General features: G+C 35.8%; 1 protein-coding gene and 1 pseudogene across 1 annotated transcript; both read left to right on the top strand.

The window, feature by feature from the left end:
- Positions 1-1,136: 1,136 nt before the first annotated feature.
- On the top strand, positions 1,137-1,586 carry LOC120189013. The gene has a single exon (XM_039192363.1). It carries the CDS (start codon positions 1,137-1,139, stop codon positions 1,584-1,586), a length of 450 nt encoding a protein of 149 aa, XP_039048294.1.
- Positions 1,587-6,551: 4,965 nt separating this feature from the next.
- Positions 6,552-16,941, top strand: LOC120189102 (annotated as a pseudogene).
- The last annotated feature ends 1,186 nt before the right edge of the window (positions 16,942-18,127 follow it).

Consider the following 18,127-nt stretch of genomic DNA (forward strand, 5'->3'; position numbering starts at 1 on the left):
TCTTTTGTAAAATCTTAAAATTCATTTAACTTAATTTGTTATATCGAAACATAAAAATGTTTTTAACAACTACCCCTATGTTCTCTCTTTCTCTTAATGGTAGCTTGGTGGGGTATTTCAAAGGAGCTAGGGGGTTAGGCAAGGAAATCATTTATCTCCTTACCTATTTATTATATCCATGAATGTTATGTCCTCTCTCCTAGATGTTACTGCTAATCATTGTGTCTTTAAGTTCCACTCTTAAGTGTAGAAGAATATCTCTCACTCACCTTTGCTTTGCGGATGATCTGCTTGTTTTTTGTTATGGCTCTTTGGATGCTGTGTTGGGAGTGCAATGCAATTTAGATAAGTTCTATGAGCTATCAGGCCTTAAACTGAATGCTCAAAAGACAGAATTGTATGCTTGTAGTTTGAACATGCTTGACCTGGAGAAGATCATATTGGCTATAGGGTTTGGGTTGGGACTTCTTCCTGTGAGGTATCTTGGGGTGCCTCTGGTGACCCGCAAGCTCACAGACAAAGACTGTGAAGCACTTTTGACCAAAATAAAGGATAAGCTCAGGATTTGGTCTAACAAGAACCTGAGTTATGGTGGTAGGCTCCAATTGATTAAATTTGTTTTGTTCAACATTTTTAACTATTGGTGTAGGCAGCTGGTTTTGTCCAAGGGAATTTTTAGGGATATTGAACGCCTTTGTATGCATTTTTTCTATAATGACAGTGATTCATCAGCAAAAGGAGCTCGTGTGGGATGGAGCCAGATCTACTCCTTGAAGTCTGAGGGTGGATTGGGTCTTCGAAGCCTTGTGGTCTGGAATAAAGCTTGTTGTTTGCTCCTTATAAAAAAACATATTGGCTAATGAAGACTCTCTTTGGATTGCCTGGATCAATGAATATTGTTTCAAAATAGTTAGCTTTTGGGATGTTGAGTGCAAAGCTCACTTCAGTTGGATCCTGAGCAAGCTTCTGAGTATGCGTGAGGAGTCTAGACGGTTATTCCTCCCTTGTACCAACTGGAGTCTTATTAAAGGTAAATGGATCTGGGACAATATTCGGGATTGTAGGGCGAAGGTAAATTGGCAAAAACTGATCTGGTTCCCTGCTCACATCCCCAAATTCTCTCTCTTATCTCGTGAATGGTCATTCTCGATAGGTTGGCTACTAAAGATAGGTTTGTCCGTTTTGGTTTGGCTATTGATAATGTTTGTTGTTTGTGTGGCTCTGCCATTGAATCTCGAGATCACCTTTTTGTTAAATGCTATTTTGCAAAGGAAGTGTGGGGTATTGTTCTAACTTCTTGTGATGTTCGTTGTGACCTGAACAGCTGGGATGATGTCTTTAATTGGTTGATTGCAAATTTGAAGGGAAAATCCTTTAGAGTTCGTATCCTAAAGCTTGCTTGGACTGGTCTGCTGTATTCTGTCTGGGAAGAGCGTAATCATAGGCTCTTTAGAGGCTCGTCTCGATCGGCTGATGTAATTGTAAATAGTATAAAAGTGGTTGTTAGAGTCAAGTTGTGTAGATTTGGTTGTCCTAGGCTTGATGATGTTAATAGGTATTTATATTTGAATTGGGGTCTGTCTTGAGGTAACTTTGTTGGTTATAGCAGCTAGACTGCTTTCTTGGATGGAATATAAATTACTTATCAAAAAAAATATTTGAAAAAAATTTATACTACTAAATTTTATGTGTCATAATTTTACCTTTTAAAACTAACAAGTAAATGATCCAAAAGATGTTATGTCTTAAAGATTGTGACTCGAACTTTATTTGATTCGATTCTAAAAACTCATAATGTAATTGGTTTAATACATGAATAAATCGATAGAAAGAAAAAATAGAGATTCACACAACTATAAATAGGGATGGGTATAGGCCCTGAACCACGGGTTCTGACCCTACCCGACCCCGATAAGTTTTTTTTAAATCGGATTCAGGTCGGATTCGGTTTGGAATGAAAAATTCGACCCGGAAAAATATAGTTTTACCTTATATATTTAAGAATAATTACAATAATACCTCTCTCTATATATATATTTTTCAATTAAATCACTATTTTATTAAATAAAATAATATTATTTTACTATTTTGAGTCGTGTCGGATCGGATCGGGTGAAGGATGTATATTTTTAGGGTCGGATCAGATCCAGTGAAGGGTGTAAAATTTTCGGGTCGCCAACCGACCCATGCCCATCCCTAACAATAAATATATATCCATGGTTGCTAGATTTATGTGAATGTCATTTATGTTGTATTGTAATGCATTTAAGATTTATTGTTCGTCTTATATTCCTTTGTTGACGATCTTTTTCACTTTTAGTTTTTTTTTTATTTTTCGTACATGATAAAACTATATTTATTTACCTTTTATTATTTTATAATATTTATTCGTTAGTAATATTTTAAATTTTACTTTTACTTACAAAAGCCTGATCAAGAAATATGACACCAGCCCCCCCCCCCCCCCAAAAAAAAAAATTAAAGATTAGGTTATGGGTTTTATTCACATTGTTACTGAAAAGGAACTCTACGACTACTAAGATTGTCAAATCAATTTCATCGACTTATAAGCAAACTCCATGTATTTATCAAAATTGACATCTTCTTTACTAAGAGGCAATAATTTGAAGTTGAGAAAATGGATAATAGGTGTTTATATCTTAATTTAAAAAGGATTAACTTCATCCAATGTTTCCAATTATAATTTTAAATTACTCACTGAGTTTTAAAAATATTATAATTAAATGATGTTACACCAATTAATTTATTTTCAGTACAGTTTCTTTAGACAATCTGAGGTGATTATTTCTTAACCATTGATGATGTACACATACTCTTCAAACGCAACTGTTCGAACTCACCTTAGAGGGAATATATATATTTTTTAAACTTTGAATCACATGTTTTTAAATAATTTCTATATCAAAATAGACTTGATCTTTAATACCCAAGCTGGAGTTATGTTGGTTGAATGATTTGATTGACATGATACCGATACTCATGACTCAATTAGAATGCTTTGAATTTTAAAGATTTATTTAGATTTTGAGCCATAATTTAGGGGCATTTGATGTAATTAATCCATTTAAATCCATTAAATACCATTGTTGTAATAACCGATTGGTTAAATTTTAGGGTTTCATCTTATACTATGTATTTGTTGTAGATTTATTCACTATACTTTAAGTTGGTCATTTGTAGTCTTTATATTTTTTAAATTATAAAATTCAATTAGTACATAGAAAATGTAATTAAATTACAAGAATTTATAATAATACAATTTAAAAATATAAATTAAATTTACAATTTATACCTAATACATGGAGTAATAATAAAACAACTAACTTAACATATCTAAATACTATCGTTTAAATCTGAAATTTCAAAATCATATATGAAATATAAAAAATAATAAGATAAAAATATAAAAAATAAATTTATAATTTATAATTTATACATAATATAATAACAAATAAAAATGTTTGACCTAATGGGTTTATTAAAAAAAGAACTACATAAAACTGAACTTGCAAGTCATGCCTGGTTGTCCCCATTTGGAGGCCGTGGAAGCCAAGTTTTCATCAACTAATTTGGATATTGACATATACACTTCAAATGAGTCATTTGTTCCCACTTCCTAATCCAAATTCTCAAACTCTATCTCTCTATCTTCCAATTAATAATTCACATTTTTGTCTTTGAATAAAGCTTTTGTTTATATATATATATATATATATATATATATATATATATATATATATATATATATATATATATATATATATATATATATAATTAGAATTTATTTGTGTTATAAACTTTTTTTTTTAATTTTATATAAATTTAACATCGTTAGATGAGTAAATATAGAATTGAAAGTAATTGTTTGTATTTTTTTTATTTTCTACTATTAGTTTTAATTATCTAATTTTTAGTGACTAATAATTCACATTTTTGTCTTTGCATAAAGCTTTTGTTTACACACACATAATTATAATTTATTTACGTAAATATTAATTTTATATAGATTTAAGATCGTTAGATGAGTAAAAATATATGATTGAAATTAACTTTTTGTATTTTTTTAGTGAATTTATTTTCATTTTATATTGTTAATCTAAACAATCTATTTTCAGTTATCTAATAATATTAAATTTGTATAAAATTAAAAGAATTATATATATATATATATATATATATGATCATACATTAATTTTGATGAAAAAAAATATATTCTATAATTTTTTAATAATAAATAAAGTGATAAAAGAGTTGTATATAAATTTATTATTCTTATATTTTATAATTAAAAAATGCATTTTATAATTTTATTTAAAAATTATATAAGTACGTAAAAAATCATATTATTGTAATAATATTTATAATCCTTTAAAATAAAGATCAAAAAATTATAACATATAATATATATAGATATATCAATATGACTATGTGAGTTCTAATGTAATCAACTTTAATAATGATATAACATTATCTTATAGTTACACATTAATATTAACGTTAATTTTTAACAACATATGATCAAAATAAACTAATACTTAAAGTTATATATAATTTTAAAAAATAATTAGATAATTAAAATAAAACAAAATTAATAATTAAGATATTAAACATATAATTTACCCTATATACTTCTATAAACTATTTATTAACCGCATTTATTATCTTTTCTTACCGAAGTAAACAACAACAACAACAACAACAACAAATTATTGTTTCAAGTACCTAGGGTCTATGATACATAAAGATGAGGTGTAGATGATGACGTTACACACCGTATAAAGGCGGGATTGCTAAAGTAGAGGGTTGTTACTGGAGTTTTGTGTGATAAGAAGGTGCCTCTAAAACTTAAGGGAAAATTTTATAGAATGACAATTAGACCAGCGCTGCTGTATGGATCATAATGTTGGGCAATCAAGAAGGATCACGTAAGGAGGATGGAGGCCACAAAAATAAGAATGTTTCGATGGACATGTAGTAGGACTCTGTGGGACATGACACCAAACACTGCAATTAGGATGTCTTTGAGGGTGGTGTCTGTATCCGAAAAATTGAGGGAGGGAAGACTACGGTGGTTTGTACATGTCCTTAAGTGACAACCGTCGGATGCGATCAGGAGGGTAGAGTCGATTACAGTCGACGGTGCCAGAAGAAGAGGACGACCAAGGAGGAAGTGGGTAGACTGCTTAAAATCTGATTTGAATGATTTAGCCCTTACCGAGGACATGACCTCTGATAGAAAATATGAAGACTTAAGATCATGGTAGCCGAGTAGTGTGGGTCACAACAATAGGGTGTAACATCTCTATCTTATTTTTAATGCCTTTATAGTAATTTTCATGACTTCTACTTTTTTACGTTTCTGTCATTAGAATTTATGAAGGCTTAGAATTAGTGTAGCGAAGTAGTATTGCCTTAGTTTAGGTTTTAACCCATTTGACTTTATTCCTTCTCGTAACTTGCTATCGCTGACTTACGTTTCTGTCTATATGCAGAGATTTTTACGCATAGTTTTATTTGCAGGGATTACTTCCCATTACAGACGCGTATATGTAGACTGCATATGAAGACTGTTCAACTATGTATTTATTTATTTATTTATATATGCATTGTATTTTATCTTTATTTTTTAATTTTTAACTACCGAAAGTCTTCCGCGAAAATTTCTCTCAACCTAACTTTGAGAGCAACCTACTACCCTACCTACCCTTATCTCATTAATAGAATTTTGTTGTTATTGTTATCGAAGTCAGAGTAAACTAGATAAAAACACGACACGAGGAGGAACAACATTTCTTAGAACCCTAAACCCCCACGCGAATGCCAAAGGGGACAACTTGGTCATTTCCCTTCATCAAATCTCCTTTTTTTTTTCTCACTGCTCTCGTTTTGTTTTCTCTTTCTTCAGAACACTTCACTGAAAAAACCCTATACAAATACGAGACAAATACATTAAAAAAATATTTTAAGTCGTTTTACACTCCTTAAATTCTTTGTTTTGTTAGGTGCTTCACTGTTCATTAATGGGTATTTTGTTGTCTTCTGCCCATTTGTTTTTTGTTTTCTTCCCATCATTGAAATTGTTTCCCAAAAAGCACCAAAACCCAGGACTGAAAAAGTAACCGAAAACAGCTCCGAGAGAGAGAGAGAATCGAAGTAAAGGGAGAGTTGCAACACAGAAGAAGACCATTCAGAAATGGGGTGAAGCACCAAAATGAAAATCCAAGCAGCTAATTGTTTGTTGATCATTAGCTGCTAATAATCAAAAGCCAGAAACCAGAATTTTCTTATCTTTTTTTTATATAAAAGTTTTGGTAAGAATTTTGTAATTTTCATGTCTTACATTCCCTGTTTCCCGAATTTTAATGGCCCTGCTTATCAATTATTTGTTGATCAGATTGTTGTTTATGATTCGGATGCCGTGTTCTTTTTTACTGTGAATCTGTACTTTTTTCTTAAACTATTTATATGTTTGATTGATCAGATTCTACCTTACTGTTTCAATCACCTGTTTTGATTATGTTTTTTTTTTCTTGATGTGGCAATCTTGAAGGCAATGGTTACCAGTTATTATTTGCTTTGTTTCATATGTATTTTGACCGTCGGAGTCCCTTGATCAGGTTATTTTTCATGCTGTTTCTACTTGATCTTTTAATGTTCTTGCTCACATGGCCAATAGAAAAGTGAATTGCTTTTGTTTGCTATTTTCAGGAACTAAGCACTGGAAAAACCTGGTTCTGTGCAGATCCATCACCTCATTTTCGGAATTAAGAGTTGTAATCTGTGTTCGGGGATCAGGAAGTGGTGGTGTCGAGGACTGAAGCCATGGCGACATCGAAGCACGCAGATTCTAAAGGCATGTATTCGTGGTGGTGGAACAGCCACATAAGCCCAAAAAATTCAAAATGGCTCCAGGAGAATCTCACAGGTACACCATTGTTGCAACTATTTAATTGTTACAAGAAGCAATGGTATGATTAACTGTGTAAAGTTGAGTGATAAAAGTTGACATTGGTTAAATCAAGCTTACAACCATGGTTTAGAAGCCTAACGAGTTACATGTTCTGGTTTTGCCCCTCTAGGTAAAGGTTATAACCATCTTTGCTTAGTGGTCTTTAATCAAACTAAGTTCGGAAGGGTTAATTGGTCAATGAAAGCCTATAGATTTTGGCTGGGGGTTACGAGATTGTGGTTTCTGTGTTCCATGATTTTTTTAATTTCAACATTTAATTTTCAGTCTCTCTCTGTATACCTGTATTTTGACAATCAAAGTATCTTCTTCTTGAATAGACATGGATGCTAAAGTCAAGCAAATGATCAAGCTCATTGAAGAAGATGCTGATTCCTTTGCTAGACGAGCAGAGATGTTTTACAAGAAACGGCCGGAGTTAACGAAATTGGTAGAAGAGTTTTATCGAGCATATCGTTCATTGGCTGAAAGATATGATCATGCGACTGGGGTGCTTCGTCAGGCTCATCGGACGATGGCAGAAGTATTTCCAAATCAAGTTCCAGGTGCATTTGCAGATGACTCACCTGGAGGTTCTGCTGCTGAGGTTGACCCCCGAACACCTGAGATGCCACCACCAATACAAGCATTGTTGGAACCTGACGAGCTGCAGAAGGATGCTTTGGGATTCTCTTCACATGCTATCAAGAGGAATGGGGCAGAAACTTCAGGATCCGAATCTATAATGATCAGAAAGGGTCTGAAACAGTTCAACGATTCGTTTGGTTCTGAAGAAGCTACAAACCGTGTGAAATTTATGGAAGGAAGGGCAAGAAAAGGCCTTAACTTTCATGATAAAGGGGAGAAAGAACAAAGTTCCCGAAACAACATGGGACCTGATCTTAGGACTCGAGTTCCATCTGAGTCTGAACGAGTGACTAAAGCTGAGATGGAAGTTTTTACGTTGAAGAATGCTCTTGCTAAATTAGAAGCTGAAAAAGAAGCTGGCTTACTACAATACCAGCAGAGTTTGGAGAGGTTGTCTGATCTAGAGAGAGAAGTCTCTCGTGCTCAAGAAGATTCCCGGGGGCTTAATGAACGAGCAAGTCAAACTGAAGCTGAAGTTTGGACTTTGAAGGATGCCCTCACCAAATTAGAGGCTGAAAAGGATGCAAATCTTGTTCAGTACCAGCAGTGCTTGGAGAAAATAAATAATCTTGAGAACAGTATTTCTCGAGTACAAAAGGATGCTGGAGAACTGAATGAGCGAGCTAGTAAAGCTGAAGCTGAAGCTGAAGCCTTAAAGCAGGACATAGCCAGAGTAGAAGCCGAAAAGGAGGATGCTCTTGCTCGTTTCAAGCAGTGTTCAGAGACAATAAGCAATCTGGAGGAAAAACTATTGAATGCTGAAGAAAAGGCCAGAAGGATGACTGAACGAGCAGAGAAAGCTGAAGGTGAACTTGAAACTTTAAAGCAAGTAGTTGTTGAGCTGACCAAAGATAAGGAACTAGTTGAGCTTCAGTACCAGAAATGCATAGTGACAATTTCTAGCCTGGAACACAAACTTGCTTGTGCCCAGGAGGAGGCTCAATGGCTCCACAGTAAGATAGATGACGGGGCTGCAAATTTAAAAGGTGCTGAAGAAAGGTGTAGTCAGTTGGAGAGAACCAATCAGAGTCTGCATACTGAATTGGAGTCTTTCGTGCAAAAAATAGGAGATCAAAGTCAAGAACTAACAAAGAAGCAGGAGGAGTTGGGGAGACTTTGGACTTCCCTACAAGAGGAGAGCTTGAGGTACATGGAGGCTGAAACAGCATTTCAAACTCTGCAGCATTTGCACTCTCAATCCCAGGAAGAACTCAGATCTCTGGCCATGGAGCTTGAGAATAGGGCTCAACTTTTACAGGTTACTGAATCCCGTAAGCAAAGTTTAGAGGATGAACTACAGAGGGTCAAGGAGGAGAACAAGGGCCTGAATGAACTCAATTTAAGTTCAGTAATGTCCATCAAGAATTTTCAAGATGAGATCTTAAGCTTAAGGGAGGCTATAACAAAACTTGAAGCAGAAGTTGAACTTAGAGTGGACCAAAGAAATGCTCTTCAGCAAGAAATCTACTGTTTGAAAGAGGAACTCAATGGCTTTAACGACAGACATCAAGATATGACAGGGCAACTGGAGTCAGTTGGCTTAAATGCAGAAACCTTTGCATCAACTGTGAAGAAACTACAGGATGAGAACACAGAGCTAAAATATGTCTGCGAGAGAGACAGAGGTGAAAAGCTAGCCCTTCTAGAGAAGTTGAAAACCATGGAGAAACTTATTGAGAAAAATGCCCTTTTAGAGAATTCATTGTCAGATTTGAATGTTGAGTTAGAAAGTGTTCAGGGGAGAATGAAGTTATTGGAAGAATCCTGTCAATCTCTTTTGATTGAGAAATCCACCCTTGCAGCTGAGAAGGACACACTTACCTCTCAGTTACAGATTGCAACTGAGAATCTAGAGAAGCTTTCAGAGAAGAATAATGTGCTGGAGAATTCCCTTTTTGATGCAAATACTGAACTTGGAGGACTGAGGGTACAATTGAAGAACTTAGAAAATTCGTGCCTGCAGCTTAGTGATGAGAAGTCTGGCCTGATAACACGAAGAGGAAGTTTGATTTCTGAGTTGAATGTCAGTCAGAAAAGACTGGAAGATTTCGGAAAACTATATCAGCGCTTAGAAGAAAAATATGTGGACCTGGAGATAGAGAGAGAATCAACAGTTCGTGAAGTAGAAGAGCTACAAAAGTCACTAGATGCTGAAAAACAAGAACATGCTAGTGTTGTGAAATTGAATGAAACCCGAGTTATTGCTATGGAATCTCAGATTCATTTTCTGCAAGGGGAAAGTGTGTGCAGGAAGAAAGAATATGAAGAGGAATTGGACAGGTCCATTATTTCTCATGTAGAAACCTTCATCTTGCAAAAATGTGCTCAAGATCTGGAAGAGAAGAATTTATCCCTACTGCTTGAATGTAGGAAACTCCTGGAAGCCTCCAAATTATCTGAAATCGAATTGAAGCTGGAAAATTCCAAAAAGGAGATGGAGGTAAAATCCTTATTTGATCAAATTGCCATAATGAGAACGGGGCTTTATAAGATGTCGAGGACCCTTGAGATTGATGTCCATGGTTATGATGATATGATCAAACAAGATCAAATAATTCTTGACTGTATATTTGCCAGGCTCCAAAAGATGCAAAACTCACATTTAAAGTCTCTGGATGAAAATCAGCAGTTCATAATTGAAAATTCAGTTCTTATTGAATTGCTTGGGAAACTGAAACTTGAGGCAAAAAATCTTGCTACAGAGAAGAATTCACTGCACCGGGAGTTGAAGGTTCAGTCTGAGCAGTTCTCAGAATTGGAGACTTCCCTTTTTAAAGCAAATGCTGAGCTTGAAGTGTCAGGAGCAAAGCTAAAGAGCTTGGAAAGTTCATGCCTGCTGCTTGGCAATGAGAAGTCTGGCCTGATAACACAGAGAGAAGGTTTGATTTCTGACTTGAATGTTAGTCGGAAAAGGCTGGCGGACTTGGAGAAAAGATATCAGGGATTAGAAGAAAAAAATGTGGGGCTGGAGAAAGAGAGAGAGTTGATGCTTCATGAAGTAGAAGAGCTACAAAAGTCACTAAATGCAGAGAAGCAAGAACATGCTAGATTTGTGAGGTCGAATGAAGCCCAAATTTCTTCTCTGGAATCTCAAATCCATTTTCTAGAAGGGGAAAGTCTATGCAGAAAGAAAGAATATGAGGAGCAACTGGACAAGGCTATGAGTGCTCATGTAGAAACCTTCGTTTTGCAGAGATGTGCACAAGATCTGGAAGAGAAGAATTTGTCCCTATTGATTGAGTGTAGGAAGCTCTTTGAAGCCTCCAAACTATCCAAAAAATTTATTTCTGAACTGGAGCTTGGTAATTCCGGAAAACAGATGAAGATAAAATCCTTATCTGATCAAATTACTGTACTGAGGATGGGGCTCCATCAGATGTTGAGGACTCTCGAGATTGATGTTGTGCATGGTTATGATGAGATAATCAAACGAGACCAATCAGTTCTTGATTTTATATTTGGCAGGCTCCAAAAGATGCAAAATTCACTTCTAAAGTCTCTGGATGAAAATCAGCAATTCACAATTGAGAATTCAGTTCTTATTGGTTTGCTTGGACAACTCAAACTTGAGGCAGAAAGTCTTGCTACAGAGAAAAATTTATTGCACAAGGAGTTGAAGGTTCAGTTCGAGCAGGTTTCAGAACTGGAGACTTCCCTTTGTGATGCAAAAGCTGAACTTGAAGGATTGAGGGAAAAGCTAAAGAGTGCAGAAAACTCATGCCTTCTGCTTGGTGCTGAGAAGTTTGGCTTGATAACTCAGAGAGAAGGTTTGCTTTCTGAGTTGAATGTCAATCAGGAAAGGCTGAAAGATTTTGAAAAAAGATACCAGGGATTAGAAGAAAAATATGTCGGTCTGGAGAAAGAAAGGGAATCAACACTTCATGAAGTACAAGAGCTACAAAAGTCACTAGATGCTGAAATGCAAAAACATGCTAGTTCTGTGAAGTTGAATGAAACCCGAGTTACTTCCATGGAGTCCCAAATCCATTTTCTACAAGGGGAACTTGACAAGGCCATGGATGCTCATGTAGAATCCTTCGTTTTGAAGAGATGCACACAAGATCTGGAAGAGAAGAATTTATCCCTATCACTTGAGTGTAGGAAGCTCTTGAAAGCCTCCACATTATCTGAAAAACTTATCTCTGAATTGGAGCTTGGGAATTCCCAAAAACAGATGGAGATAAAGTCCTTATTTGATCAAATTTCCGTATTGAGGATGAGACTTTATCAGATGTCGAGGACTCTTGAGATTGATGCTTTCCATGGTTATGATTATACAATCAGAGAAGATAAATCAGCTCTTGACAGTATATTTGGTAGCTTCCAAAAGATGCAAAATTCACTTCTAAAATCTCTGGATGAAAATCATCAATTCATACTTGAGAATTTGGTTCTTATTGGTTTGCTTGAGCAACTGAAACTTGAGGCTGAAAATCTTGCAACAACAAACTATTCACTGCATCAGGAGTTGACGGTTCAGTCTGAGAAGTTTTCAGAACTGGAGAATTCCCTTTGTGATTCAAATGTTGAACTTGAAGGATTAAGGAAAAGTGTAAAGAGTTTAGAAAATACATGCATGCTGCTTGGTGATGAGAAGTTGGGTTTGCTAACACAGAGAGAATGCTTGATATCTGAGTTGAATGTCAGTCAGAAAAGGCTGGAAGATTTGGAGAAAAGATGTCAGGAATTAGAAGAAAAACATGTGGTTCTGGAGAAAGAGAGAGATTCAGTGTTTTGTGAAGTAGAAGAACTAAAAGGGTTCCTAGATGCTGAAAAGCAAGAATATGCTAGTTTTGTGAAGTTGAATGAAACCCGATCTACTTCTATGGAATCTCAGATCCATTTTCTACAAGGGGAAAGTCTGCTCATAAGGAAAGAATACGAAGAGGAACTGGACAAGGCCATGAATGCTCATGTAGAAAACTTCATCTTGCAGAAATGCGCACAAAATCTAGAAGATAATTTCTCCTGGTGCTTGAGTGTAGGAAGCTCTTGGAAGCCTCTAATTATCAGAAGAACTTATCTCCGAATTGGAGCTGGGAAAGTCTGCTCATAAGGAAAGAATACGAAGAGGAACTGGACAAGGCCATGAATGCTCATGTAGAAAACTTCATCTTGCAGAAATGCGCACAAAATCTAGAAGATAAGAATTTCTCCTTGGTGCTTGAGTGTAGGAAGCTCTTGGAAGCCTCTAAATTATCAGAAGAACTTATCTCCGAATTGGAGCTTGAAAATTCAGTAAAACAGACTAAGATAAAATTCTTATTTGATCAAATTTCTGGTCTGAGGATGGGGCTTTATCAGGTGTTAAAGTCTCTTGAGATTGACACAGTCTGTGATTATGATGATACAATCAAACAAGACCAATCAGTTCTTGACTGCATATTTGGCAGGCTCCGAAAGATCCAAACTTCACTTCTAAAGTCTCTGGATGAAAATCAAAAATTCATAATTGAGAATTCAATTGTTATTGAAATTCTTGGGCAACTGAAACTAGAAGCAGAAATTCTTGCAATAGAGAATAATTCACTGCATCAGGAGTCGAAGGTTCAGTCTGAGCAGTTCTCAGAACTGCAAAATAGAGCTGAAAAGCTTGCAGAAATGAATGAAGAACTGAGATCAAAAGTGATAGAGGGAGGTCAAAGAGAAGAAGTTCTGCAGACTGAAATAGGTAGTGTTTGTGGGCAACTATTAGAACTGCAAAGGGCATATCGAAGTTCAGTTGAAGAGAATCACAAGTTACTTGATGAGAAAAGGACTTTGATGAAGGAAGTTTCAGACTTGGCCAAGGAGAAGCATAATCTAGAAGAGGAAAACTATGCTGTATTTTCTGAAGCAATATCTCAAAGTAACATCTCTCTTATTTTCGAGGACATTATTGCTGATAATTTTGTGGAAATAAAGCAGCTCAGTGCCAATCTGGATAAACTCAAATGTTGCAACGATGATATTGAGCGAAAGCTGAAGATAATGGAAATCAAGTTTGAAGAAACGCAAATGGAAAACTCACATCTCAAGGATTCAGTGCAGAACTTGGAGAATGATCTGGTTTCAGTTAGATCTGTTTGCAACCAGTTAAACGATGAAGTTGTGAAGGGAAAGGATCTATTATGCCTCAAGGCAAATGAGCTTTTGGGAGCCGAACAGATGCTCAGTGCAAATCAAGAGGAGAGATCCCGACTGCATAAAGTTGTGGAGGATCTGAAGAGTAAATATGAAGAAGTCAAGCTGATAGGAGAAGACCAAGAGAAGCAAATTCTGAAACTGTCTGGAGACTGTGATCTTCAAAACAAGGAGATTGAAAGTATTCGTCAGGCTAATCAGAAATATGAGGTCGAGTTATCAAAATTGCACGAGGAACTTGAAGAAAGGAAACATAGGGAGGAGAGTTCGAGTGTGGAACTACAAAAGGAAAGAAATGAGGTTGAACTTTGGGAGACTCAGGCTACTGCACTGTTTGGTGAGCTACAAATTTCTGCATTCCGTGAAGCATTGCTAGAAGAGAAGGCTTGTGAGCTCAATGCAGAATTTGATGTTCAAAATAAGGAGATTGAAAGCATTCGTCAGGCTAATCAGAAACTTGAGGCTGAATTATCGAAATTGCATGAGGAACTTGAAGAATGGAAACATAGGGAGAAGACTTTGAGGGTTGAACTACAAAAGGAAAGAAATGAGGTTGAACTTTGGGAGACTCAGGCTACTGCATTTTTTAGTGAGCTACAAATTTCTGCTTTCCGTGAAGCATTGCTTGAAGAGAAGGCTTGTGAGCTCAATACTGAACTTGATCTTCAAAATAAGGAGATTGATAGCATTTGTCAGACTAATCAGAAACTTCTGGCTGAGTTATTGAAATCGCACAAAGAACTTGAAGAATGGAAACATAGGGAGGAGAATTTGCATGTTGAACTACGAAAGGAAAGAAATGAGGTTGAACTTTGGGAGACTCAGGCTACCACATTATTTGGTGAGCTACAGATTTCTGCTGTCCATGAAGCATTGCTTGAAGAGAAGGCTTGTGAGCTCAGAACGGAATGTGAAGTCCTTGAAAGTAGATGTCAGTCCAAAGCTATGGAAGTAGAAGAGCTGGGAAAAAGTGTTAGAATCTTAGAATGTGAGAATGGAGGGCTTAAAGATCAGTTGGCAGCATATGTTCCAGCTGTTGTTTCTCTCATGGACAGCGTGATGTCTTTGGAGAGTCAAACTATTTTAAACCGTAAACTTCCCACAGATTATAATGAGGTAAAGGTAACATCTGTTCATTTGCTACAACTTCATGTCTGCTATATAAATTTTAATAAATCAAAACACTAAGGCTTTTCTTCATACAATTTGGTTGAACATACAACTTCAATTCTAACTCAGCCATGTATGTTTGTGACCTGAATGAGCATCTGCTGGTTTATTTAAACTAGCAACTGATTGCTGCTTCCCATCCTTCTAAATTCTTAGTTTTTAGTTCACTTTCAAAATTTGACTGCAAATTTATGTCCTTAGTTCTTTGAGTTTGACATGTATGCTTTTACTAAAATGATCTCATTTTGAAACTTCTTGTTTCTGATGAGTAAGCTGTTCAGTATTTTTTATTGAAGTAAATTTTGGAGCGTGGTTCCTTTTAGTTGGCATATTAGTTATTACCATATAGCGAATTCCATATACGCTTTTAACAACTTGTTTTCTTAGTATCTGTTAATGGTATATGTGGTTTCTAGTATTGTTTTGGTTCTGCAAGGCCTAGATATCACGTATAATACTACCAAGATGCTTTGCAAGACTAAAATAATGTAAACAATTTATGAAAGTCTAAGCTGTTTCCGTTTAGATCTTAATAGGCTGAATATAAATGAAACTTAGTCAGTAAACTATCATTTATTGAAACAGTGTTATTAGTCTTAGGTGGTTATTAGCTGTGATTCTTTGACTTAACAGTTATCTTGTTTTCCAGGATGCCAACCTGGGGTCTGACTTGCACACCGATAACTGTCAACAAACAAACGTTGTTCAAAATGCCTCGGTTCCAGATGGTTTTTCTGATTTGCAAAGTATCGATACAAGAATTAAAGCTATTGAAAAAGCAGTTCTGGAAATGGAAAAGCGTGCAACAATGGAAAGTTTAAATCTCAATTCCAAACTAGAGACTGCTACAAGGCAGTTTGAAGAGTTAAGATGTGGTAGCAGCTTACTTCAAGAAAGTGTTAGAGCAAAGAGGCATGTGAATGATAAAGAAGTTGAACTTGCAGAGGGACTCGGTAACAGTGTCAAAACGCAGAGAGCATCGCCTGAGATCACCGAAGAGGACAATGGGATGATGACAAAAGATATTATGCTTGACCAGATATCTGAGTGCTCATCCCATGGGTTAAGCCGGAGAGAACCTGCGGAGGTTGATGATCAAATGCTTGAATTGTGGGAAGGCAGTGACCTTGATGGTAATGTCGACTTGAATGTTGATAAGGCCCAGAAGATTGTCACCGGACCAACTGAGTACCAACGGATTGGTAAAGTGAAGGCACAGAAGGGCAATCATCCCTCTACAAAATCTCTTGTCAAGGAGTTGAGTGTAGACAAAGACAAATCTAAAAGATTTACCGAGCCAGACCAAGAAGGAAACAAGAGGAAGATTTTAGAAAGACTTGATTCTGATGCTCAAAAGTTGGCTAATCTTCAAATAACCGTGCAGGATTTTGAAGAAGAAGGTAGAGATAACTGGGAAGGGTAAAAAAGGTAAAGGAATGGAATATGGCACGGTAAAAGAGCAGGTAGAAGAAGCAGAGGAAGCCATCACGAAGCTATTTGATGTTAATCGCAAATTGATAATGCAAGCTGGAGAAGGTTCATGGTCCCATCTTGATGGGAAATCTGCATTAGAATTGGATGCGAGTGGGAGTGTTAGTAGGCAGAGAATATCTGAACAAGCTCGAAAAGGGTCTGAAAAGATAGGGCGATTGCAGTTGGAGGTGCAGAAAATACAGTTTCTCTTACCGAAGCTCGACGATGAAAAAGAAAGTAGAGGACGAACCAGAACCACCGGGCTTAAAACAACTGTTTTGTTAAGAGACTATCTTTATGGTGGGGTAAGAAACATGAAGAGGAAGAACTCACCGTTTTGTGCATGCGTTCGACCCCAAACTAAATGAGATTGAGGAAGTTACTTGTAATCGGCACATAATCAGTGTACTTTATCTATAATGAGACTGGTTGCCTTGTCAATAAGTTCACCTTCTTGGAGAGACTTTATTCTTCTTTAGTTCAGAGATCCTGCTGTATGTTTCAGGTCCAATCTAATCGAAATGAAGCTGCACTTTTGTAGCCTAAAACTTCCCTTTCTTTATATATGTTCGAGGTCAAATAAATTTTGTTTTGCAATGTTTTACACTACCTGTTGAAGTTATTTGACATATTCCGTTCGGATTTAGTTTTCTGTTCTTCCTCGATGCGATGCGGCATGCAGTGTCTGCAAGGCCCGGGAATGAAGTAACAGCCATATTACTTACCAGTCATTACTAGCTATTCCGACTTATGAAACTGTCCGGTTTAGAAGTAATCATAATGGTACATGTGATACATGCATTACAACTTTGTCCAGCTTATGGACAAGACCTTTCATCCTGTTTCTTCAACCCACTTTGTCATGTTGAGTTTGGGTATCATTATCAAGATAACATCACTGCAAATTTTCCAGGAAAAAATGTAAAAGATAGAATTATAATGAAGAAAAGAACTAAGGTGTTTAGCGTTAATGATTTTTATAATGTACCTAAGACTTTGACATTGCTCCTTTAAAAGGTGGCACTGTCCTAAGGGACAGAAATATCTTAAATTTAACTAGCAAATGTATGGTATATTGGTCCCCAGAGACACTTTCAACCAATTTTATAAGGTTGGAAACTCGTTATCAAGCACTAAATTTTGAAACTTCACACCCCCCAAAAAAATATTTAAATTTTTGACATTTTTAAAAAATAAGAAACGTGAGCTTTTTTCTCTTCAAATATTAAATAATTTTTTTGTGATATCTTCATTTAATTATTTTTTCCACCGAGTCCAGTCACTTAGAGGGTCTAATTATGGCCCCAGTAATTGTTCTCTTTAATCTTTTGAAATTTAGTCCCTCTACATTGCTGATTTAAAATTTTGATGTACTTGTAATGCTATCAATTGTACTCTGATTTTAAATCAAAATTTTGAATATTAAAATGTCACATATTTGAATTCAATGGGAGTCCATTAACAATTTTAAACTTTTAAATAACACAAGAAACTTGATTCCCAAAATTAAAAGTAAATGGACTAAATTTCGAAAGTCCAAAGAGTACAGGGACTAGAAGCATAATTAGACCGACTTAAAATATCTTATTGGACCTAACGTATCAATTTGGGGCTTGGTCTCTAGAAATTTATACTCGTCCAGTCGTCCTTTAAAGCAGACACTGGATTTTTCTTGTTCCTTAATTTTTCTCAGTTACTCATAATATAATGGAATAAGAAAAATATAAATATCATTAATTATTTTAT

Source organism: Hibiscus syriacus, unplaced genomic scaffold, assembly GCF_006381635.1.
Source record: "Hibiscus syriacus cultivar Baekdansim isolate YM2019G1 unplaced genomic scaffold, ASM638163v2 tig00116951_pilon, whole genome shotgun sequence".
In the NCBI taxonomy this organism is placed as follows: domain Eukaryota; kingdom Viridiplantae; phylum Streptophyta; class Magnoliopsida; order Malvales; family Malvaceae; genus Hibiscus; species Hibiscus syriacus.